The sequence below is a fragment of the Anthonomus grandis genome, chromosome 5 (genome assembly GCF_022605725.1).
Source record: "Anthonomus grandis grandis chromosome 5, icAntGran1.3, whole genome shotgun sequence".
Taxonomy (NCBI): domain Eukaryota; kingdom Metazoa; phylum Arthropoda; class Insecta; order Coleoptera; family Curculionidae; genus Anthonomus; species Anthonomus grandis.
This window is the reverse complement of record NC_065550.1, coordinates 7,620,586-7,647,205: the sequence shown is the minus strand read 5'-3', so window position 1 is coordinate 7,647,205 and position 26,620 is coordinate 7,620,586. Positions and strand designations below refer to the sequence as shown.

Here is a 26,620-nt window from a genome sequence, read left to right as displayed (position 1 = left end):
AACTTATTTTTGGAAGAAATAAATATTAGTTGTTCTCGGTTAATTTATTTATTTATTACTTATCTGATGGAACATATGTTTTACTTTGTAGTAATTTTAATTTTAGTTTTTTTTTAAACTGGATACGTTAAGAGATAAAAAGTAGCTTTTAGCTAATCTTCGCCTGTTCAGGCAAATACTGTAATTTGCAGGGTTTGTTAAATAAAGATGATTTATTATTATTATTATTATTATTATTATTATTATTATAATCGTGGCATCTCGAGACTGCGAAGCAGTTTTGCAGTGAGTAATCCTACTGCTGTTAATTATAGCACTGTGGTTTGCCATGACACCGGGATTTAGTGTGTGCTCTACTGATACTTGAATATTATTATTATTATATTAGTTGGGTTTAAGCGACCCTACTTACTCTTATTGTAACCTAGCGCAAATAGCTCCTCAATATCGTTCAATGGAATATTCTTGTCCAGGCCTCGAAAACTAAACACAGTATATAAGTTTCGTATTCTCAAGTATGGTACTCGCGGCTCTGTTCCTTAGAAAATTTCGTAAGAGCCTCGTGGCTAGTTATAACAGGTGTATTTGCAACATGAGAGATTTTGATATTTTTTCGATAGCGCTTTATAACTTTTTTTGAATTATCTGTAATTCTTAGCACAACACATGGAATTTTTTATGATTTTTTTAAAAGCTGGGAATTTTTTGGTTTTCCGGTAATCGGTTCCTTGGATCCTTGAAGAAGGTTCTATAAATAGTTGAACGTTAGAATATCTGAAGCTACAGTGTCCGTGTCAGAGAAATCATATTTAGATTTTTGGGAGATTTTCCTTTATTTTCGTTTGATTCTGAGCCTGGAGTCTTCTGAAATTCTGAGTTCTAATTCAAGGTTCTTCTGAGGATTTCAAGGTTTTTTTTGAGAGGACGCTAAAGGTTGAGGAGCTCTGGTCTCTTTTATTTAACTTTTAATCCGGAGGCTTCTTCACTGGTCCCATTTTCACTCCACTTCATGACTTTATCAATTCGTAAATACACTTAGAACTTTTATCGCACACGCGAATGTTCTTCATAGCCTATAGAATGCTTAATATAATTTCAATTCTTAACAACAAAAAGTCAACTTTTATTTAAACTTAAAATACCGATTTTCTAAAACGTAGCGACGGAACCACAAACTGAGGTGTGTATAAGAGTACAGCGCGAGACTGAATGAAATGAACATTGAAAATTAGATTTTATCTTGGTTCAAAGAAAATTTTCCACTTTATTGTCAACTTATAAAAGAATTTGGGTTCTAAGTAATAAGCTTCGTCTTATGTTCTTTTAAGATTACATATTTTTTACAGCAAGTTCGATTTAATTCGAATGTGATTACGTCACAGTCGCACATTACCAGTGTCACGTTTTCCCACAACTCTTAGGACAACATAGGTCAGCCTGCTATAAACAGGATTAAAATAGGGAGATCTGAGAACCTTATTAGAGATTAGAGATACACTTCCATAGTTCTCTAAGGACAGAAAGACCCCTCTTAAGCCCAGCTGCCAACTTATCATCATTTGCCTCATACACCAACTTTTGATCAACATAGACCATCCATGCTTGGGGCTTCCCTGCCATGTATGTAACGACGGAATTAGAATTAAAGCCTTCGATACCATAAATCACAAACTATTATTAGCAAAATTAAAATTTTTTAGTGTTTCACGTGAGGGATCAATTTTTTAAAGGATTATCTACATAATCGACAGAGTTGTGTGATCGTTATTTAGATCTATGAAGACAAAGTCCCCACATTTATGCCATGTATTCAAGGAGTATCCCAGAGGTCGATACTTGTACCCTGTTTTTTTTCAATATATGTGGCAGACATGCAGGAAACAATAAAGTACTCCAGATTACAACAATATGCTGATGAATCCCAAATATATATACCTCTGACCTATGAGCTGCGAAAATATAAATAGAGTGTAAGAAAAACTTAATTTGGACTTTTTAAACCTAAATGCTTGGGCAGAAAATCATAAGCTTAAGTTGAATGTAAGGTAGACTTACTTTTTATACAACTTATATTTATCTACCCACAAATGACAAGAAAAATAGTTACGAAAGTTATTTATTACACTTCAGCTGTGTCTTACCGCACGAAGCGGCGTAATACAGTTACGCCGCATCGTTGTTCCTAATTTAAATGCTGACAAATGGCCTAACCGACAAAAATCCAAAAGTAATTTCCTCATACCGGCGTAAGTTGTTCACTTTATATAACGTAGCGGCTGGAGAATGTTCTTGTCTTGCCTAGAATAAGACAGACGGACAGAACGCAATTCAGCAGAAATAAATTTTTTATGTGTTTAAAGAATAAGTTAAACAGAAGAATGATAAATATACTGTAATGGATGATATACTGGAATAGAGCATCCATCTTCTGTGCAATTAGAAAGTTCTTAACAATTGAAGAAATATATTTGCCTTAGGTTACCTGAAACAAGCCATGGACAAAATAAGGCAAGGTTATGATTTGTTGTATGGCGACATAAAGTGTTTTGGTCATGCCCTCATGCTGATACCATTGTCACACTTTTTCTACTTCATCCAGTACTACATTCGTATATTCGGATTCCGATGAAGTAAAAGAACTCTAGATCCAAAATCGTTTGCGAAAGAATAACGAATCGCTTAAAGAGATGAAAAAACCCAAAAAACTGGACGCATATGATGGAAATATTGGATACAAAAGAACTATCCTACAATGCTAAGGTGGGTTTTTTTGATTTACCTCTAATACCAACGAATGTTGTATATTTAAAAATATTGAAAAAGAAATACGATCATCTAACCTGTCTCTGCAAAGATCAAACTCCTGTTATTCGTATGACAGCAATACAAAATTTATGAATAAATAAAATAAGTGCCGTATTCGTGATCGAACTTAAACATGCTGACATTAAGTGGAGATTGAGGATATGTGATTTTCAGTTAATTGAATTAGAATTACTTATATTTAAGAAATATGCAGTGTAGGTTTTCATTACATTTGGGCGTATTTATCTTTTCACTAGAAGCTTAATCCTTTGCTAATGATTATTTGCTTAATGATAGTTCACTTTTCTATCCTGACGTTATTTAATATTGAATTCAAATCTATATTTATATTCTATTTAATATCATAGAAATGTTTACTCAGCATATATTATTTTTTTCCATTAAAGTATAGTCCTACTCTAGTTTTTGAAACTTTAATAAAATCACCTTTACAAAAAATTAAAGTATACACTTACATGCCCATCAACAATTCGTGGAGGTGGTCCAGTTTTTCTTGTTTTTTCGGGAAAAGCATCAGTTCCTGGAATTGCCCTTCCCCTCTCTTTAAACGCAGGATGCACCAACTCTGGACGCAAGTGAGGTGGCCTTTCTTGTCTTATAGCTGAAAATAAATTAAGTCTTTAAATATATAACGGTAAAGAAAAACGTAATATTTTAAAAATAAGTATTAAAAAACTCCATGCAAAATTTAAAAGACCTTGAGTTTAAAAAGGTCTTGGGTACGTAAATCAATGTATAAGTCACGAGCTAAAAAGAGAAAGAGAAAGATAGACTCCTGCTCCTTAATTAAAAGTCCGACACAAATAAGTCCGTTCATTGAATGTGGATTGATAAGATCCGGTATGTTGCATTTCCAGTCTGAGCGCGTGAGTAGGGAATCGGGGAAGAATTGTCGTTCTCTCTTGAACTTGACTATGAATGTCATTGATGTCATGTCATGATGTTATTGCCTTTAGTCTCGGGCAGCTCTTAAATGATGAAACTAATAATAGTTCAAAAATAGCTACATGTAATGTTAAAACATTATATACTTCAGGAAACTAGATAAAATTATTAGGAGAACTATAAAACCCAAGAAATGCTAAAGATCAATATCAAAGTCTCATGATCAAGGAACGGAGTGAATCAGTCAGCAGAGAAGGTATATTAAGAAGGCTAAGATAAAAAAATTCTAAAATATTACGTTTGGTCAATACGGTGTAGATGCTTGGATATTAAAAGCAAGTTCCATAAATAAAATGGAAGAATTCGAGAGGTGATGTCTGAGAAAAATGCACAAATAGAAGATAGCGAGGTTTTCAAAGTAATAACGTGGAAAAAATATCATACTTACGATATATTATGAGAGGAGAATGCTACGAATATCAGCGCTCAAACCTTCAAGGTAAGATCGAATGCGGAAAGAGGGGAATAGGAAGAAGGAAGACTCCAAAATGCTGCATTTGACAGAAGCATATGGCGGACCCCTATACAAGAATTTGCATAGCACTCGAAGAAAAAAAATAGTCAAAATTATTTATTGTCGTCAGCGTCCTTCATTCATAGCCTGCTATTATCAGTGATCATAAAGTCAATATTCAATGTCATAATGTTAATTTTCACTCCCATAAATAATATCAATCTTTTCCCAAATCTTAATGAACTAAGTTAGATTAGTATATAGTTTTTTTATAATTAAAATCACTACATGCAACTCACACTTAGAAACTTATGATTAAAGTTTGGAAGAACGATTAATCTTTCCAAAGTGTAGCTCATAAATATTGCAGTTCATTAGCAAACTTACAACAAATTAAAAAAGTGTATAAAAACAAAGGCAAAATGAGCATGATGTTAGTAAAAAAGCACACTCCACATTTTTACCAGAATCCAGGTGGATATTAACTCTATGCGGCACTCCCAATTTCCACGGCGACAGTCCAAAATTATACTTAAGACACAGCGATCCATTAAGAGATCTTACTTCTTCTAAAATCTGTTTTACAGAGTGTCCCAAAGAAATCCTGTCCTGCAATGCTGCGGATATATCAATACCGCAGGTTTCCAGAACTGCTTTTCTGCATTGGGACACTATTTCTTTTGGCCCGGCGTTTTCGGCATTCTCAATAATTGTAGCGCACAGTTCCGACATGATTTTTATAGTGTCAAGGTCTACTTCAGAGATTACGTCACAGCAGCCTGATTAGTGAAAAAAATTAATTATAAGTAGAAATATTTGATTAAAATGATGCTATGAAAAAGACTTTTGATTCAGTATTTTTAGGTCAGGCCTAATAGCGAATAAATTGATAACTGATGCTCCCTATATGCTGAGCACTAGCGAAGTAATCAATATGGATAATTGACAAAATTACTCATGATAGCTCTGGAAGCAGCATCGACACGGCTTCGACTCAATTCATTTTCTACAAACTTTAGATTGACTGATAAGTGAAAATACTAATTTTGTAAAAAGTTAAAATGTTGATATTAATTGATAGTTAAATTAACTTTTCTTGTCACATATTATTTCTGTTAGCGATTCTACAATACTAAGAATCTCAGCAGCAAACTACACCTTCTACTGAAAGTATACTTCACCACTTTAATGTTTACCATTTGAAGTACACAAATTACCCTGCAACTTTTGATACGGAAAATGACAGATCTACCTTGTATATTTTATTGACGACAAGAACATGATCATAATCTTTAGGAATGCTTTCTTCAACGTAATCCAGAATATTCCAAGAATACAATCTATTAACCGCGTGCCGAATTCATTTGAAGAGTTAAAATTTTCGAATGGTGAAAATATTTGTGGACTCTAAAATCCAAGACAGATTTTTGATACATCCTTAAGCAATGAGTTAAAGTAAATATTGTCTAAGCGTGCGTAGGATACCTTAGATAACCTTAGAACATTGAATACGCTAGAATAAACACTGGCTGCTTTGGATTGAGCGCAACATCTACACATGGGGCAGAGGGGTTATTTTGTTGATAAACAAGTTCAGTATTCCATGTTACCAGTCATTTTACTCAATTTTAACAGAGCAAAAAAAAGTTATATAATAAATTATTATAATTAGCAGAAACTGAATTGTATTCTTTATTATAAAGCAAAAAAAAGTGAAATTCGTTTAATAACCCTAACTATTTTGTACTATATTTACACTAAACACTAATAATAATTAATATTTTTAATTTGCATTCTTTAAATCACCATATTTTCACACACAGCGGCAACGCTGTAGTATTCGCCCAGAAATATTCTCGCCAAAGGTATTTAAGTAAATATAATACATATAGGCAACTGCGCTCGTTGCTTACTTTTAAATTACAGTATTAGTATTAAAAGGATGTTTTGAGTGGTTTCAGTGATTTTTTTAATTAATATTAAAACTAAAAACTCCCCTTTTGCTGAAAAATGATAAAGAATTCTGAGGTGGGTCTCATATATTGCGAAAAGGGAAATTCAAATCGCAAGGCGAGTTAGGTGTCAATAGCTACGTTTACAATGCGCGGATCTATTAGGTCCATGGATCAAATAATAGGTTATTTTTATTTTGTACATCCTTGTTTACAAGGATTAATTTTAAGGGTTAAATTAATGCAGGATTATCTCTAGGATCAAAATATCAGTTGAAGGGAGTTTATCAGTTGTTCTTCTGTTCAATTGATGGCTCTGCTACGAGGTAATTTGCCAGCAGGATTTGGAGATTCGGGAAAACTATCGGGTATGTACCCTGTTCCCCGAATCGACACTTTCACTATATTAAATCCTCAATCACAATCAAAACTTTTCAATGCACGATTTTGCCTCCCCCACGATGCATCCCGCATCATCCGGTATAGTTACCGGCGCGAATAGGAACAGCTACCACAGGTAAGGGGTAGGGAAGGGTCTGGGAACGGGATTTAAAGCACCCGTATGAAAGTTGAATGTGGCGGAGCGGAATAGTCTGCCACCCAAGATGGCCGATTGATTCTGATTGACTAATGTTTGACGTACATCAAATATGACAATAGTGACGTTAATGACATGTTAACTGTCGTATTTGACGGTTGTCTTTTTTTTGGAAGTTCTTTTTGAGTGGAAACCAAGCCAAGCCTCATGATTTTCTTCCAATTAAAAGTTTCTAAGTAATTTTATAGCTTTTTTAGTCCTGGTTTGATAAATTATTTTACAAACGTGCCAACTTCGAATCATCGTGCAACTACATAGAGCAGTAGACAGATAAATTTCAATTATGACATACCTAAGTATTTTCTAATAATGTTGCATTTTGGATGTATTATCATTTTCCAGGGTATATATATTCCAATTATAGATTTAATCCTATTTTGGACATATCTATGTCACTATTCTCAATTTAACTTTTTTTTTTACAATTCAGCTTTAATTCTTGAACCTTCACTGGGAAAATATCAAGTATTTCCTTTTCCTTGTCTTCATCTACATTAAGATATTCATGCAAATATCCTTTATGCACTAGTTTGTATATTAGGAATTGCCCAGATAGTCACAGAAATCATAGATTTTTTTATTTCCATTGAATCCATCCTTACAAAAATCTTGTCTGCCATGTAAGTCCGACTAAAAATGTCACCAACTATTGAGTTTGCACTCGATATCAGTTAATCCACTTAATCCACCTTAAGTTATACACATTTATGGGTAGCCGTGGTCATTTAGTCAATTTAGAGAAAAAGTTTTGGTTGGTTTATGAAAATTTTTTTAAGGACTTCTCTTTTTGTGACCAGCATGACATTGTAAAACAAATTATACAATATATTCTAAATTACAGTATTTAATTTAGAATATATTGTAAATAGTTTTATGGATTTTAAAATCCTTTTTTGTTAAATTTATTTTAATTCATCTTAAAATAAAATATTTAAAAGACAATTTAGTTTTGTTCTTTTTTATTTAACATTTGCTCCCATACCTATCGTGCCAATTTATAATTCGTGGTAAGTATCTATAGCTAAATATCTTAAATGTCCTAAATAAGCAATGTCTTGAGAACCAAATTTAAATTAAATAATATTTTAGTTGATGTGTTAATTCTTGGTTAAAGTGATGAGGGATGTCTGAGATGCTATTGATGTTTATATATGATATATGATATTTTTATTTTTTTCTCAACATTTAAAATTAACGATTTTAATTAAATGTGGGTATTTTTAAACTGATAAGCGTATTGTTAATTTTAAAATAAAATAACATTCTATTTAAATATATCTCATCACTCGTCAGTTAACGCATCAACTTTTGTAATTCTGCATATTACTTCAAATTTAAATATCAGGCAATAGATCAGGCTTAAATTTCCCGCCACACGCCACCCAAGATGTTTGTCCTGGTCTTTGTTAACAACGTCAATAAAGCTGTCAACAGAATTTCTGTCTGTTCATTGGGCAACAGTGGCAACACATTTCTATATTTGTGTTCTGTTCTGTATATTTTTCTATATTTGTGTTCTGTGATTTAAAGGATAGAAAGGATGAACTATTACCGCGCACGTGTTGATGGGATGATGAATAACGCGGAAGTGGGATAGAAACTTTCACAAAGTTTAATTCTGAAATGCACGTTGTATTAACGGCATTAGGAAGAGGTCAAGGAAAGGAATCAGTAGGATAGGAAAGGTCGAGAACAACCACGTGTTGACTGGGTGAAGAATGACGCGGAAGTGGGAGTTTATCAATTTAGACGAAGAATTGACATAACCTCTAAATCTTTAAAAGTGTTATTGTTGTTTAAAAATAATAAAAATAAACTAATAATTTTTTTAAGGCTTACGCTTGTCCTCTTCGGGTTCTTCTTTATTTTTATGTACAAAAATAAAAACTTTTTTGATTTGATTTGTTTGAAATATTTGGTACACGCGTTGTAAACGTATCTAATGGGAATGGTATCATCCTTCTAGGTTATAACATAAAAGACGACATATCTGTGAATCCATAATTTTGGTATCCATATTGGATACCTGCTTTTTTTCATTAAATTTTTTGTTAGGAATATTGTCTGGCACATGGTGAACTCAAACAACCTCGCCTATGGTTTGCAGCTAGACTTATTCTAGGCATTGCATGTTCTAAGACTTCTAAGTAGATAACACATTCTAAAATGTAAGAGTAATAATATAACATAATTCATTAGAATCGCTGTTCTGATTTGTCGCTCTTAGCCAGTCGAAATGTATCATATCTTGGCATGATGGCATGTAAAATAGACTTTCTGTTTGACTTATTGTATATTCTGTATTAATTTACCGTACACTATCAGAAATAACCTCTCACTAAATGGGCATATGAAACAAACTGAATTTGAAAAATAACCAGTAAAGTAAAATAAATAATAACGAGCATAACCTTAGAACATTGAAAGGCTTTTAACCGTTGATTAAGAAATAGACAGTAGGCCTATATTCTTAATCAACGCTTTTATGTTCTAAGAGCATAACATACCTGTAGTTTTATCAACAGGACCAGGCTTCATCTGATTATTGGCGTTTTTGACCAACAAAGGATAAAACAGTTTTGGCCACAGCAGAGCAAAACATGCTGCAATTATCATGAAAACTATCACGGTTTTCCTGGTGCTAATTTCCCCATCGGAAGAATGTGGTCGTCGGGCCGCCAGTCTGGGTTGGCTCCCTTGCTGGTAGTCCAATGGTGAATAAGGATTAGAGGTGCGTAGCCGGTCAGTCATTTTAAATCTGTAAATTTTATTTGATAATATTATTAGTATTTTTGTTTTATTAACTATATATTTTGAATTTAGTGAAAAATATAATTTTATTAACACTAGAAGGCATAGTACTAAACTGTATGTATGTACATTTTATTATAAAATTTGTATATATTATTTTCAGTTTCAATATACATATGATATACTAGATCATTACTATTAATAAAATATTTGACTAATCAAACCTTCCTTTTTTTGAAGAAAACAGTAAATAATAATAAATTATTTATCGGGTTGAAATAATTTATTTTATCAAATGTTCAAAATGTAAGCTTATATTAGAGAAACAATAATACAGGCTGTTTTGAAATTCTATCGCAGCTAAGTACTTGGATATTTTCACTTAGATTTCTACACTTTAGTTTTCAAATAACAGTGTCTATCTATTTGCTTCAAAGCCCTTCATTGAGTTGTTGTCGAAATACTAAAAGAGAGATTATTATTAAATATAAAAATAATATAATTTTTAGCTACATTATTAAAATTATTTTCATTGAGTTCCATAACATCCTTTTTATCAATAATATTATTTTTCGCTGAAGGACAAGTAAGTAGCTATTGCAGCATTCCTGAACAAAGAGGGATCAGTCAACTCTCCCTATCAACTCTCCCTAAGAATCCGCGCTGGCAATAGATTAACACGTTTGTGATTGGATCAGAGGGATGCTGGGAGACTAATAATTGAATAATAAATATCCCTGGGACGAGAGATGGAAGAACACGGGCTACCCACAAGGAGCAACTCAACAAATCTTCTTTTCCGGAGTCACTATTAGTCGATGGCCTGTTTACCCTCATTCAACTATGGGAGTTGGAATTTTAATTATACGCTGATGATTTGATAATGCTTGTCAAAGGAGATAATGAAGATAAAATAATTAAATGTCCCACTCAAACTACGACAAAAAAACAAACCCAAATAGAATGTCTACCCAATCAACTCACAAAAAACGGTAATTGTGCCATTTACATGAAAAAAAAACTAGTCATACCGGTCCTACACAAAGGTAAAACTATATCGTGTTTTAAACATCTGAAAGCAAAACATCTTGGAATCATCATAAATAAAACGCTATACTAGAACTCGCATCTTCAATCGCTCTAAGAGAAGCAATAGCTGCTAACTGTAATGGAGGTGCTACTCTGTCAAACTCATATTACGGTTCTTTCTACACCTGCAACAAAAGCAACAAAATAAAATCGGCAGTTATAACATGCGCTCTGGAACTCCCTTCGGGTAGTATACCGAGGAAAACAATATACACCAAATCATACTCTTTCATCATATCTGACTGAAAAATATGGGAACGTGGCAAAATGTTACTAAAAACAGTTGAGGCTGGATAGCTACTATGGTCAAAAATCAAGAAAGGAGTTGAAATTCAGTCTCCTCAAATATTGGTATACATATCAATATTTGAGGTGGAAATTCACGACATTGAAGTTTTTAGTGGGAAAAAAGGTGAACCTTACGTCAGACTATGGCGAGGTTTGAAAATTGAAAATTAAAAAAAAAAATAAAAAATACGACATATCTTAAAAAGGAAAAAAATTTTATATACATATATTGGTAAAAATTATTTTGGTTAAAGAGTATTATTCAAAACGGTAATATACAAGATCAGTCTCCAGGAATCGCATCAACCGATTATGGGAAAATTTTAAATAAACTCAGCTAAAATATTTTCAAATGGGGAGTTTCCGGTTATATCGGCACTAGGTATCGACTTTGTTATTTTAAAAAGAACACCCTATATATTTAAGCATTTTGGAATTTTACATTATCAATAATAAATTATGCCGGTACGATAAATTTCACTCGCGAAGATTACTTGGAATAATTTATTATTTACGGAGACTGTAATATTTTTTTTAATTTCAAGAAGAATATATGCGATGATATTTGCGACCCGATTTCTGAAAAAACAGAAGCCAGCGTTAAACTTATCAAAAAAATCATAAAAAATTATATAAAATTACAAGAATTTTGGATTCGTACGAGCAAGAGCGCAGAAAAATAAGCCCGTAGTTAATAATGAAAATATGGAAATTGCAATTTTGGGAATATCTCAGTCGTCAATAATAAGAATTTTGCGAAAATACAAGTTTCGTCCATATATCTTTTCCGACGTTCAGCATCTTAAAGAGACCGACTTTCCACGAAGAGCAAAATTCCGATTTCAAGAAAATATTTTTTTCTCTGGACGGATGAAGCGAAGTTTACGAAAAATGTTTTTTAAATCTACAAAATTCCAATTCCCAAACAGCATCATAAGTCCTAGGTACGTAAATTTTATGTCATATTTTTGTCCATACGTTCCGTGTTATAAAAATAACGTATTTAGTACGTACTTTTGGATACGTAGTTCGTACGTACATTACTTACATCTCGCGGACGTACATAAAATGTACATATAAATGCTTATAAAATGTTTTAGCTGCTATGGATTATACAAAAACATATAAATTTTTGTTAATACAGAAAACTATATGCCAGAAAAGTTTTTTTTCATCTATACGTATCTTTAAATCCTTTTAAGTTTTATTTTCAATATTCCTAAATTCAGTAGGGAAATCAGAAAAAAAAATTGCATGCTTCCTTGCTTTGATAAAAAAAATGAACGAATTCGGTATAAATGAGACAACAACTGTCAAATTGAGATTCCCTATTTCCAAAGGACTAACATACCCTATAAATTAAGTTAGTTTACGTGTTGATCTAGTCGAAAGTAATTAGGTACAGGATTTTCAAAACATCTAAAAACTATAAATAATGGAGTATTTGTCATAATAATATAAAAATGATCAAATGTCATAATAATAAAAATGATCAAGATCAGTCGCAAAAGCAACCAAGTGTTTTTGTTGCCCACGAGGGAGTTGTCACTGTTGACAGTGTTTAAGACAAGCGACAGATGCGAGAACGAACGTCCTCCTTTCAGTCGGCCTGGCAGTATTGGCGTATAATTTGCAAGACTTTGTCTATAAATTATAAACTATAATTTTTAGAATGCTTATGACATCGTTTTCGATTGTGACGTCATAATAATAATAATAATAATAATAATAATAATAATAATAATAATTAATAATAATAATAATAAAATTAATAATAATAATTATTATTATTATTATTATTATTATTATTATATTATTATTATTATTATTATTATTATTATTATTATTATTATTATTATTATTATTATTATTATTATTATTATTATTATTAGAAGTCAGCTACGGAATCAGAACTGAGTTGGAAGATATAACAAAATTTGTATCAATTACTATGATTTTAAAAATTATTTGGGGGTAGCTAACACACCCTGTGTGCCTCTAATTATTGTTTATTGATATATTGTAAATTATATATTCTTTTACTCTACGAGTTTGAAGGCGTAACAAAATTTTTATTAGTTACTATGGTTTTTTTTAACTCACTCTTTTACGGTGGCTTACACCTCTGTAACGCCTAAAGAAAATATGATTGGAAACTCATATTAATATTAACACAATAGAAAATACACAATGTATTTTATAAGTTTAGTCTTGTAACAAAAGTTTTGTTACTTACTACGATTTCTTAAACTCTTTAAAGATGGTTTACACCCCTGGTGAGTGATGTATTCAAATAATCTAATATTCTTTTATTTACAAACCAATTATTTCACTAGCGTATTACATTTTAGATTAATCTATATTAGCCATAAGTACCAAAAGTAAAAAATAGATGTCTATAAATAATAAACATCTATTTTTTACTTTTCAGGAAAAAAAACAAATCTGTACACCTTTTCCTATAGGTAGCTATAGCTCTTCCTTCCCCTCTTTTAACAGTTTTATAAGTTTAAAACCGCATATTAAATCCGATTTTCACTATTTAAGGTATGAAAAGATGTCTGACATCTAGAGGCATCTATGTTAAGTACATGCAAAAAGTTAGGTCAGATGTAGATATTTACAATTATTACAGAGATTTTCCCTTCTGAGAGACATGAAGGACCTCTGTATTGGGACTCGGATCAAAATTATGACCTGATAGTATGGTTCGCGAAACAAGATCATTTTAAAGGGACAAAAAAGACCTTTTTAATTTAGCAAAAACACAATTTGGGCCACATATATATACAGGGTATCCCGAAAGTAATGGGACATAGAACAACAGTAGATTCCTTACGTCAAAATAATTTGATTGAGGTCGACTTGCCTCATCCTAACTTTAATAGTAACTGAAATACAGGTCAAAGTATTATTTGATTTATCGTTCTTTTCTCATACGTCCTGAACCAATAGACATACTGACATGAAATTTAAAACATTCGAGTCTTTTAAAATGAGAAATAAAATTTTGTATACAGTTTTCGGGTTTTCGGTAGAGGGCGCTCGTAACGTTAGTTTTTACTTTTTTAGAACCCTTAACTTGTTTTCAGCCCCGTATATCGGGTAAAAAATCACCATTTTTCAAAAAAATGTTTAAAGTAATATTTATTTACTACTTTATTTAAATCGCCTTTTATAGTCGACTAGGAGAAACTGGATCATTTCGGCTAAAAATGCCTGTTTTGGGCCGCTCAACAAATACTTTCCAAGAACAGAAAGAAGAAATTTTAGTCCGCGTAGAAAATCCCGGTTTAAGTAATAGGCGAATAGCGGCAGCTACGGGTGTAAGCAAATCATGTGTTGGTAAAGTACTTCAGAAAGAATGCCTCTATCTATACCACTTTAGATCAGTTCAGTGTTTGATCCCACCAGATTTGCCAACCAGAATGCAGTTTTGTCGTCAGTTTAAAAATATGCAAAACACAGATCCAATGCTTATTAGCAGAGTGTTATTCACAGACGAGGCTATATTTACTAGACGCGGCGTATTTAACTTTAGAAATGCTCATATGTGGGATACTAAAAACCCCCATTCAGTTGTCAGTCGTCATTTCCAGCATGAATTTTAAGTTAACATTTAGTGTGGTATTATTGGAAACCATATAATAGGCCCCCATGAACTACCACCTAATTTGAACGAAGACGTACTTAAATTTCTTACGAAATGAACTTGGAGGTCTTTTAGAAGATATACCATTAAATGTTAGGGAGAACAGGTATTTTATGCAAGATGGGGCGGGGCGCGCCAGTGCATTTTTCTAGACAGGTACGCAATTACCTTGACGAACAATATCCCGAACGTTGGATTGTGGAGGACCTTTGCTTTAGCCTGCGCGTAGTCCAGACTTAAACCCCATAGACTTCTGTATTTGGGTATATTTGAAATAAGTTGTTTCTGATAGTCCTAAAAATAATCTAAATGAACTAAATGTAAAAATTGTAAATTCTGTAAATATGTTAAAAAATAATGAGGATCTTTTTTTTAAAATAAGGCAGTCATTTGATAAACGTATTTCAAAATGCATTTAAGTTAATGGAGGGCATTTTGAACAGTTGTTATAGTAGCGTTATTTGTATGGTTCTTTGTTTATTCTATTGTTTTTGATATATTTGTTTGAACATAAACTATAAAAAAAATAAATACATATCATTTACTTTGGTTATGATATAAGAATTAACAAAAGAGTCGTAATATTTTTTTTTATTTAGTAACTATTCTAATTTTACATAAATATCAATAATCTTAGGTATTAATTTTATTTTATTTTATTTAGGATTGCATTGCTAAAAATTTAGTAAATTTAAGTCATTCACGTATTATGAAACCCTAAAAGTCAGATTATTTCGAAAATGCTCTTAGTGACTTTAATAAGGTATACATTTTTTATGTAATATTAAAAAAGAAAATTATTCTGTTACTTTTCAAACCAATATATGGAGCTGCAAAAAAGTTAGGGGATTTAAAAAAGTAAAAACTAACGCAACGAGTGCCTTCTACCAAAAACACAAAAGCTGTATATGAAATTTAATTTTTCTTTTCAAAAGACTTGTATGTTCTAAATTTCATCTCAGTATGTTATTTGGTTCAGGATGTAAAGGATCAATAACCTTCAAAATATTTTATAAGCAAATTATATTATATTCTAGTTATAGGAAATGGTGCAATCTAAATAATATCTGGTATTGTTACCATGGGTACATTAACCTTAAATAGCTTAGTAAGCATTAGGTATTATTCCATATATTATAATATACCAGTCCAATGACATTATGTATTTTGCTGAATAATTAATTAGGAAGTGAATTAAACAATATATGTAATATAATGGGGTATTAATAAAGTGTGATTGATAGCAGCAACAAGGGACGTCTTATTTTACATGGCGATCCTGCCAGACAAAAAAAAATTGAACTTTTAGTTAAAAAAGTAACGTTTATGTTTTAAATAGTAAGTGCCTAAAAAGTGAAAAACCGAAAATCAGCAAGGTAAAATGGGCACTTCACAGTCAACGGATCAAAAAGTGGAAGAAAATGGAGTAGTTAATTCTAACTTCATAGTCCAAGAGGCAGAATATAATATCACAAAGGATGTTAAGGTTGTGTTATACCTTATCCTGTGCATATTGGTAGCCGTGTTTGCTTCGAAGATATACAAGACGTGCAGAAGAAACATGAAAAAACAACTCCGAAGAGATTTAGCCGCTTCAGTAGCGAGCGTTGCTGCTGTTTAGAAAAGATACAGTTGTGTCCTATAGCATTTTCGGCAGTGTTTGCAGTGTTAGTCCCAGTAAAAGTAAACAATAAGGTGTGTTAAAGGTGTTAAAAGTGCTGTGAAATGTCAAAAGGGTTCAGTAAAGAAATGTTCACTAGAAATAAGTACGTAAGTTTATATTTAGATCTATCTTATGTTCTTTAGTTGTTAGTTTAATAATTTTAGGAATTTGTCATTATATTTTATTTAAATATTTGAGTTAGTCTTTAAATGGAATCTGACTATCAAGTAGTCCTAAAACTTTGGCCATTATTAACGTTAAATGCTACACGAAGATTTAAATTTACAGTTAGCAGCAATTAAGGCTGACGTAATTAAAGAATCAAAAAGGGTTTTAAAGAAAAATATTCCTAGTAGTGAAATAGTTCGAGTTGAAGTCAGGGATCAACTTATAATACTATATAATCAATTTACAAGCATAGTCAGGGAGTCATGGGAGTCTTTGGATCTTTTGGAGAAAAATATTTGTAGACAACATTTTAATTATATTAGGGATAAAATAATAAAATCTTTTCTAGCATTAAAACTGAGGATTATAATACCACAGTCAATTTTTTCAAAAATAAATATTAACGTCTTAGACAGTGAAGACGAAAGCGACTACGACGAGGAAACTGAGACTAATATTTTAACAATGGTGACTGCAACGGATTTCTTTAATCTTGCAAGTAAATTAGTTCCCACTCAATTTGATGGAACATTTGAAAATTTTCAATCATTTTTAGATTGTTTAGAACTGCTTAAAGCAAATTCAGCAGGTCACGAAAATAATGCTTTAGCTTTCATTAAAACTCGTTTAACTGGGAAAGCTCGTAGCTTAATAACAAACGAACAATCAATTGACCAAATTATAGATAAACTTAAAAATAATATTAAGGGTGAAAGTTCTCGATTATTAACAGCTAAACTTTTAAATTACAAACAAAATCACAAGGATGCAACTTCGTACGCAGTCGAAATTGAATCTTTGGCAGACAAATTGCAAAAATCTTTTATTTCAGAAGGCGTTCCAGCACAAGTTGCACAAAATTACACCGTAGAAACTACGGTAAAATCTCTCACTCAAAATGCAAGTAACGAAAAAACACGTTTAATTATGCAAGCCGGCACTTTTAGAACAATAAATGATTGTTTGACTAAATTTATGAATGTTAGCTCTGACCCTAACCAATCTAACGTATTTCGTTTGCATCAAACTAATCGTCGAAACTATCGCGGTAGAGGTGGTCAAAATGGATATAGAAACAGCGACCATCAACAAGTCTTTAATAATAATCGCGGAAGATTTAATTTCAGGGGTTCTCGAAGAGGGCGTGGTAACTATAACTATAACTGTAACTATGACAATAATTACCGACAAAATTTTAATAATAACCAGCAAAACTATTATAATAACAATAGATCTTCAATAAGATATACTAGCGCAGAAATTCCGGAAAACCAATCGAGCCCCCAACCGGTTCGATTGGGGGAAATGGAAAATTAACTAATATATTTCATCTAGATCTTACACTTTCAAATTTCGTATTACTTGATATAGATATGACTAAATCTAAAAATGTACTGCTAGTCGATACAGGGGCTGATATTTCCATTTTTAAACGCGCAAAAGTTGATAATAATCAGATTATTAACATAGCTAATAGCAGCAAAATTAAGGGCGTAACAGACGGGTTAACTAAGTCATTGGGTGATACGGAAACTGTAATTTGGCTCGAAGATCAAGGGTTACCTCATAATTTTCATATAGTAGATTCCGATTTTCCTATTCCAGGGGATGGTATTCTCGGACGTGATTTTTTAGCTAAATATCAGGCAGTTATTGACTATTCAAATTGGACCCTAAGTATGCAGATTCGGGGCTTCAAATATGTAGTTCCTATATTTAGTGGTCCAGAGAAAAATACAGTTCACATTTCCCCTCGGTGCGAAGTCATAAGACAAGTCGATAGCCTAAAAAACCTATCACAGGATTTAGTAGTTTCAAATAAAGAGTTACACCCAGGTGTTTTTGTTGCTCGATCTATTATTAATGGGAAAAATCCCCTTGTAAGAATAATTAATACGACATCTGAAAGCGTAGATATAGACCTTTCTAAATTAGAAGTCACTGACCTTAGTCATTTTAATGTATATAAGATTGACATAGAACCCAAAAATCGTGAAATCCAATTAGTAAACGAACTTAATCAAAATAATATACCGCAATTTGTAAAGCAAGATGTTTTAAATTTATGTAAAGAATTTTCCGATATTTTTGCTTTAAAAACTGACAAATTATCTGTTAACAATTTTTACACTCAACAATTAAAATTAAGTGACCCTAAACCAGTGTATATTAAAAACTATAGAACACCCCGAGTTTTAAAAGATGAAATTAATCGACAAGTCGAAAAAATGCTTGATCATAACATAATAGAACCATCAACTTCAAATTATAATAGTCCGGTACTATTAGTTCCTAAAAAATCCATAAATGGACAGAAAACTTGGAGATTATGTATTGATTTTCGAGCAGTGAATAAATCGCTTATTGCAGATAAATATCCGATTAGTCGAATGGATGATATTTTAGATCAATTAGGTAGGGCTAAGTGGTTTTCAGTAGTCGACCTCATGTCAGGTTTTCATCAAATACCTCTTGACGAATCTTCTCGTGATATAACCTCATTTAGTGTCGAGAAAGGGTCTTTTAGATTTACTAGATTACCTTTTGGGTTATCAGTCAGCCCTAATAGTTTTCAACGAATGATGTCCTTTGCATTTTCGGGTATCACACCGGAGAAAGCATTTCTCTATATAGATGATTTAATCGTTATAGGTTGTTCAGAACAACATCATTTAGGAAATTTAAAAAATGTTTTTGAAACATGTAGAAAATTTAACTTGAAACTAAATCCACAAAAATGTGATTTTTTTAGAAAAGAAGTTACCTTTCTAGGTCATAAAATTACAGACAAAGGCATTTTACCAGATGAATCTAAATATAATACCATAAAAAACTATCCCATTCCGAAATCTGGTGATGAAGTAAAACGATTTGTAGCATTTTGCAATTACTACCGCAGATTTATACCAAATTTTGCTGAAATTACACATCCTCTAAATAAATTAACAAGGAAAAATACCGAATTTGTGTGGTCAATGGATTGTCAAAATTCTTTTTCTTTACTAAAAAATGTCTTAATAAGTCCCCAAATTTTACAGTATCCCGATTTTAGTAAACAATTTATTCTTACGACTGACGCATCAAATATCGCGTGTGGAGCAGTTCTCTCGCAAAACAGTAATGGTAATGACCTACCTATTGCATATGCTTCTCGTACGTTTACTAAAGGAGAATCACACAAACCAACTATCTTAAAGGAATTAACGGCAATCCATTGGGCAATTAAATATTTTCGTTGTTATTTATATGGACAAAAATTTTTAGTTAAATCGGATCATCGACCCTTGGTTTATTTGTTCTCAATGAAAGATCCTTCTTCTAAACTCACCAGAATGCGTTTAGATTTAGAGGAGTTTGACTTTGAGATAGAATATATTAAGGGTAGTGAAAATGTTGCTGCTGACGCGTTGCCAAGAATTGACTTTGAAAATGTAAAGAGTATTACAGAAACAAGCTCACAAATTTTTGTTTTAACTAGGTCACGAACAAAACAACTAGTTAGTGACGCAGCAAAAAATCCAACTAAAATCCCAAATTCAATAACAGAACCTAAAATTTACGAGACATTAAATAATTATGATATATTAAAAATGCCCTTATTAAAATTCGAGCTCGAACGCAATTATGTAAAAATATTAGTCTATTTCAGAAATAAAATAAATGTAAATGTTAATATGCCTGTCATTAATGATGATTTTGCGTTAGCGCAATTATTGTCTAAGCTTGAAAAAATAGCTGATGACTGCAATTTTAAAAATATGAGACTAAGTATAAGTGATAAAATTTTTACGAGGTGCACCGTAAATAATTTTAAATATAAAGGGCAAGAAATATTAGAAAAATTAAAAATTGTACTATTTTCTCCCCCAAAGGAAATAAACGATAAAAAAGAACAGCTTAAACTTATTGAAAGATTTCATAATGACCCTTTACTAGGAGGTCATTGTGGACAAAGAAGAGTCTTAAAGAAGTTAAAATCATTTTATCGTTGGAAAAATATGTCTCGCGATGTCGCTCATTATGTTAAGAAATGTCATAAGTGTCAAGTTAATAAGCCTGGTTATAAACACATTGAACCATTAACATTGACACCTACACCCCAAAAAGCTTTCGATATTGTTTGCATTGACACAATTGGTCCTTTTCAAAAATCAAATCAGGGTAATTCTTATGCTGTTACGATCCAGTGTGAACTAACAAAATATGTCGTGATAATTCCAATCCCCAATAAAGAAGCGTCAACAGTGGCTAAGGCTATTTTTGAGAATTTTATCCTTATATACGGTTCCATGAAAGAAGTCAGAACGGACATGGGAACTGAATATAAGAATGAACTTTTTAAAAACCTTACAAATTTAATAAAAATTACCCATAAAACGTCTACTCCTTATCATAGCCAAACAATAGGTGGTTGCGAACGTAATCACCGGGTTCTTAATGAGTTTATGCGAATGTATGTAAACGAAACGCGTTTAGATTGGGATATATGGACTAAATATTTTGCATTCTGCTATAATACAACACCAAGCGCATATCATAATTATACCCCATATGAATTAATTTTTGCTAAACAAGCGGACCTTCCAGAATTTCTCAATGGTCAGGTAGATCCATTATATAATTTAGATGCGTATGATAAAGAAATACGTTTCAGATTACAAGCGGCTCATAAGAGAGCTAGGGAATTTCTTGACAAAGCAAAATGTAATCGTAAAGCATATGTTGACCTGAATTCAACTCAATTGTTACTTAAACCAGGAGATTTAGTACTAATCACGAATGAAGATCGTCATAAACTAGATCCTTGGTATGATGGCCCTTCGACCATCATAGCTGTACAAGGTCCAAATTGTATTATAAAGGATAATAAAGGCAAAGAGTCTATAATTCATAAAAATAGGCTTAACAAATATGTAAACCAAATGTAAAATATAATTTCATTGTAATAATTTTAAGTTTAAATTTAAGTTATTGAGCATAAGCAGTGAAAAAAAAGTGAAACAAGTATAAAAGCAAACACAGTGTATTTTGGCATTTTTCTACAAAAGTGATTTGTGCGCGGAAATAGTTCAAATGCGAAAAGCTTTAAAATAATTTTGAAAGGCAGTATAGTTAAATAATAATAATTATTATTAACATGTATACCATTAATTATTTTAAATAATATAATATTGTAAAATATAAACTGGTACCTAGGTAGCTATTAGGGTAAGCAATTTTATAGTTTTTTTTTAAATTTTATTTTGTTTATATAGAGTACAGGTATACACTTTTGTCTTTAGATAATGCCCTTCACAAGTGGCCATAGTGAAGGTCATTCTCTAGGAAAGGGAGGTGTAAAGGATCAATAACCTTCAAAATATTTTATAAGCAAATTATATTATATTCTAGTTATAGGAAATGGTGCAATCTAAATAATATCTGGTATTGTTACCATGGGTACATTAACCTTAAATAGCTTAGTAAGCATTAGGTATTATTCCATATATTATAATATACCAGTCCAATGACATTATGTATTTTGCTGAATAATTAATTAGGAAGTGAATTAAACAATATATGTAATATAATGGGGTATTAATAAAGTGTGATTGATAGCAGCAACAAGGGACGTCTTATTTTACAAGGACCTATTAGTTAATAGTTCTTCAACTTTTAAATGAAATTTAAATGATTTACCGTTATTAATTTTTAAACAATCTTGAACCGCGCTTCTTGTGATATTTAACTCCAAAGCGGTTTGCCTTGTGGTGGTCTGTTCTTAGGTCTTGGGAGTAAACTACCATCTTCCCTGAATTTTGTATCGATTTTTCCAAATAACTTCTTTTCCGGAATTTGCCGTAACGGAAATTTTCTTCTATACTCTCTAAGCGCCAAAGCTGGACTTTTTGAATTTGTTAAAAACATTCATGCATAGGTATCTATTTTTTCCTCCACTGTATAAATTTTTTTAAGAGAGATTTTAATTTAAATAATATTAATAACTACTAAACTGACAATGTAAGTTTGTCAAAGTATTATTCTGTAGCTATGGATACGACAAGCGCGGATATTAAGTATTGTTATTCCACAGCCTACTACGGTGAAATACTAAATTAGCAAAATTTGTTCAAAGAGCGTTATTATTGTAGAGAGTTGAAATTAGATCACTGCAATAAAATTCTAAATATTTTCTATTAGATTTTGGTATAGGACATAGAAGGATATAGAATGCCCGGACACCGTCGATCAATAGGAGGGCTTGTTAAGTCGTGGTGGGAATTTTATTAAAAAGACTTAATTACTAGCATTACAAAACACTGCATGCCGAGAACATAAATTTGCTAAAAAAAATACAAAACCTTCATTTCTGTATAAAATACACAACATTCGGATAGGTAGTTTTTATGAAAGTTACCTTTATTTCTCCCAAGAAACCTAAGAATATAAAAATATACGGGCAGTCCCATTCAAAATTCTGGTATTAAAGTCAATGCAGCACTTTTTGAACACCCTGTATTGATAAAACTCAAATAATTAAAAAATGCGCTTAAAACGAAAACACTTCTGTAAGAATTTTTTTTGCAAACCCTGTAGATTCTGAGAAGAGGTATAGCCCCTAATAAAACGGTCATCCTGTACATAATAGAAATATTAGATTTAACGGTTTGATAACACCTCCTTTACATCGAACATCGATTTATGAACGAAGTTTTTCCTATAATATTTCAAAGATTTATATTAACTTTATTCCCGATTGTTTTAAGATTTTGGAGCTACGAATACATAAAATCTTTGATTATTATTTCCAGCAGGAGAGTTGAATAAAAAAATATGCCTAAAATAACACTTTCAAAATTTCACATTATTTTTCCAAACTTTTTGTATAACTATATGCCCTATTAATAATACATATATATTTATTTCTTGTAAAATTTTTTCTTGAATTAAGGTACACCATGGATATCTTAGGTTAAGTAAACCTACACAACAAGGTAGATAAACCTTTTTGTGTAGGTTTTCTATATCTGGACTTCGCGTCTTTTCACATTAGTATAATTATATTAGGATAAAATTATTTGTAAATCTAACTTGTTAAATTGTGAAAATAAAGTCTTTTATATTATTATTATTATTATTATTATTATTATTATTATTATTATTATTATTATTATTATTATTATTATTATTATTATTATTATTATTGTTAATTCTCCTAACTCTATTTGCGTTAATAAACAGATTAACTTTGACAGCTTACGTTTGTTTAATTCAAGTAGCCTTCGTAATTGAATGAATAATAATTAATATATTTTTCGTCTCTTTTCATGAAAAAGTAATTTTCCTTTTATCAATACGCGTACAAAAGAGTTACTTATAATTTTTTATTCTATTTTACATAAATAGCAAATATCTAAGGCTGACCTGTATCAAAGTTTTAACTTTTTGCATGTACTTTTAGATGCTTCTAGATGTATTGTTTGTAATATTTTATTATTTTTGTCAATTCCATAAATCAATGTTTATCATGATTTTAAGACTTTTGCGATTTGTTTTATACAGTTCTGGTAGGTTTTTAGAACTTATTATGATTAGAAATTTATGATTTCTGTATTTTTTTAGTATCTGATCATGGCTATTACAATAACCGAAATTCATAATACCAAAGTATACATTTTTAGTTGAAATATACATATAGACTTTGATAATACATTGGTTTAGAGATGTTTTTCATTTTATTGTGGGTAGAACAACAACCTTTCCTAACCTTTATTATATTATACTTCGCCACCTGGTATTTGAAATAAATAAATTATTTAATCGACCAGACTATAAAGACAAGGAGCACTGCTTACCAAAAATTACTTACTTTTCCAAAGATAGAGTCACTTGGTTAGATTTAGCACTTTATTTTGGCACAAGTATCACAACCGGGCCGTTAAGTCATCGATTAAAAAAATCCAAAATCGATGCCAATATTGGTCACCTCGGCATGTATGTATAATACAGCAAGCACCTAAACCTCTATCACAATAATAAATTCAAGCCTCCGATGCTTCCAAAGCGGCTTCCACTCGTTTGTTCGTCAATATATCGGGCCAAATTTCGAAATTCCGATTATTTAACGCTATAATCGGTCGAAAGGCCGCGCATCACGGACCTTAAAGCGTTCTCGCGAAAAAGAAAACTGAGGAAAATCATGAAAATACACATTTTCCTCGGGACATTTCGGAGATCGTCATCGAGACAGAAATAGATATCGAGCGCCGCGACGCCCTTGGGGTGCGCGCGTCCGCTGATTTACGCAGCCAGGGCCCTCATAATGGAGGTCCTTGGTATGGAGGTAAATTTTGAATTTGACACATTTAAAATAACAGCTTTGAACTCAAGAAATAACGATGGCGTTCCTGATGAATTTGTCCTCCGTCATCCGGAGACATTTTTTTAGCGGAGTACCCTTAAAGTCCTCTTGGATGTCGGTGTTTCGGGTGAACCTTGAAGCATTGGCGATGATTCCCAGGATCTTACTTCAGACTGTCTAGATTTTCTTGAAATGGCAAGAGTGGATTTTTACTAAATTTGGTTCGGTTAGACAGCTCACTGCAGGAAATCTCAACTTGATGGGTGGGTATAGAGCAAAAAGTTTTTAACAAAGTACTAGGGTTGCCAAAAATCTACTCATAAAATATGTAGTTTTTTTTAAGTGGACATTCTGTATATTATTTCACAAAAAGAAATTAGACATAAAAAGAGATTTACACTTTATCGATATAACATTTTTAAACTTTGTATTCGGCGTTAACAGGTAATTAATTTTCATTTAATTTTTTTTGCCCTTTAGAGTTTAGAAGGTTCGTTTAAAAAATTATAAGGATTCAATGTAGACTTTTTAACGTAGACAACGAAATTTTTCTCACGGTTGGTCTAAGTAAAACTGGCAGTGATCTTTTATCATTTAAGTATTACAGAGTGTGTGTTAAAAATTTTTGAATTTACCAAAATTAATTAAGCAGTATCGCAAAATTTTTAAACTAAACCTCCAGTATACTTTTATGTTACTAAATTTATCCGAAATACGTTAATTTCTTGTAAAATATGTCCTATACCTAAATTGTTTACTTTTTAAGATACTTTTCATACATGAAGAGGTGGTGAAATAACTATGTATATAAAAAGTATATATAATGTTTAAGAAAATAGCTTTACAGTTTGATTCACAAAGTTTATTTGAATTTATGTGTATTCAATTTACGCATCACGAAAAAAAAATTTTTATTGTTGGTTTGCTCCCATACATCTTTTTATTTTATTTTTTTTTTTAATATTTTTTGGATAGCTGGATAAGGTCTATACTTTCTGGTATCTGCAGTGGGTAATTTGCAATTGAATCGGAATATTTTATTTTGTTTTATATACTGTTTATTCACATACTTAATATTTTTTTGGTAATACTTTATGCTCGACAAACTTTATTTGTCCATTTTTTTTCCCGATATTTCCTTTCTGCTTCCTTGTATTTTCCTCATTCTTATCCAATTGCCCTGGTACCTACGCTAAAGTGAGAAGAATGTTAGAAAAAAGTACCTAGGAGAAAAAGGTAAACGAGCAGTAGCAAGAATTAACGCGCACGCGAGACTTGAGATACGGCTTTACGGCTTCTAATTTACTGTGCCAAGGGTTCGACCTATTTTACCCTTATTTGTGCTAAATTATGGGTAAGTCGAGCTTTGTTAATATCTAACTACTTCACATTTACCGCCCAATATAAATACTGAGGACTGAGTCAGGGTATAAAGAAAAATTGAACTAATAACTAGAATCAGCTTCCCTTATCAAATACAGTCCACTTAAAAACCATCTAATCAAGAATAAAACATTTTTGGTCCTTCGAGCCGGATTTTAGAAAATTTTGTCAGTTTTCTGCGTGCCTAACGAACAGCTCTCAGTATTTTTTTATTTCATTTGCAAAGTGCCCATGCCTTTACATACATATATCATTTTTATATACGTAAAAATGTTTAGTAAAATAATAGCCCTTTAGTATTAATACAGTGTTACAATTTATAAAAAACCAAAAATACGGTATACCGGAGATAAAGTTCAAGGTCAACGTGTTTTGCAGTACCTATTTTACAAATTTAGGCATATTTGGTATTTACCGGGGAAATCGATAAGTTGCTTCTATCTGCGATCGATTTTAATAAATTATTTACTTATAAAAAATTAATATACTTATGTTCCATACTATATGATT

At 31.5% G+C, this 26,620-nt stretch overlaps 1 protein-coding gene across 9 annotated transcripts in view; it reads right to left on the bottom strand.

Annotated features, from left to right (window-relative positions):
- The window catches only part of LOC126736793 (titin), a 60,085-nt gene extending 35,520 nt beyond the window's left edge, over positions 1-24,565 (bottom strand). For 6 of the 9 annotated variants that reach the window (XM_050441334.1, XM_050441337.1, XM_050441339.1 and 3 more), the window contains exons 1-4: positions 24,236-24,565; positions 9,283-9,533; positions 4,690-5,004; positions 3,282-3,427 (exon numbers count right to left, since the gene is read on the bottom strand). In XM_050441334.1, coding sequence (XP_050297291.1) covers positions 3,282-3,427; positions 4,690-5,004; positions 9,283-9,526 — 705 coding nt within the window. In that variant the 5' untranslated portion in view covers positions 9,527-9,533; positions 24,236-24,565. Of the gene's footprint in view, positions 1-3,281; positions 3,428-4,689; positions 5,005-9,282; positions 9,534-22,065; positions 22,085-24,221 lie in introns of those variants that run through there. The other 3 variants (XM_050441335.1, XM_050441336.1, XM_050441342.1) reach the window with 3 other exon arrangements.
- Positions 24,566-26,620: the final 2,055 nt, after the last annotated feature.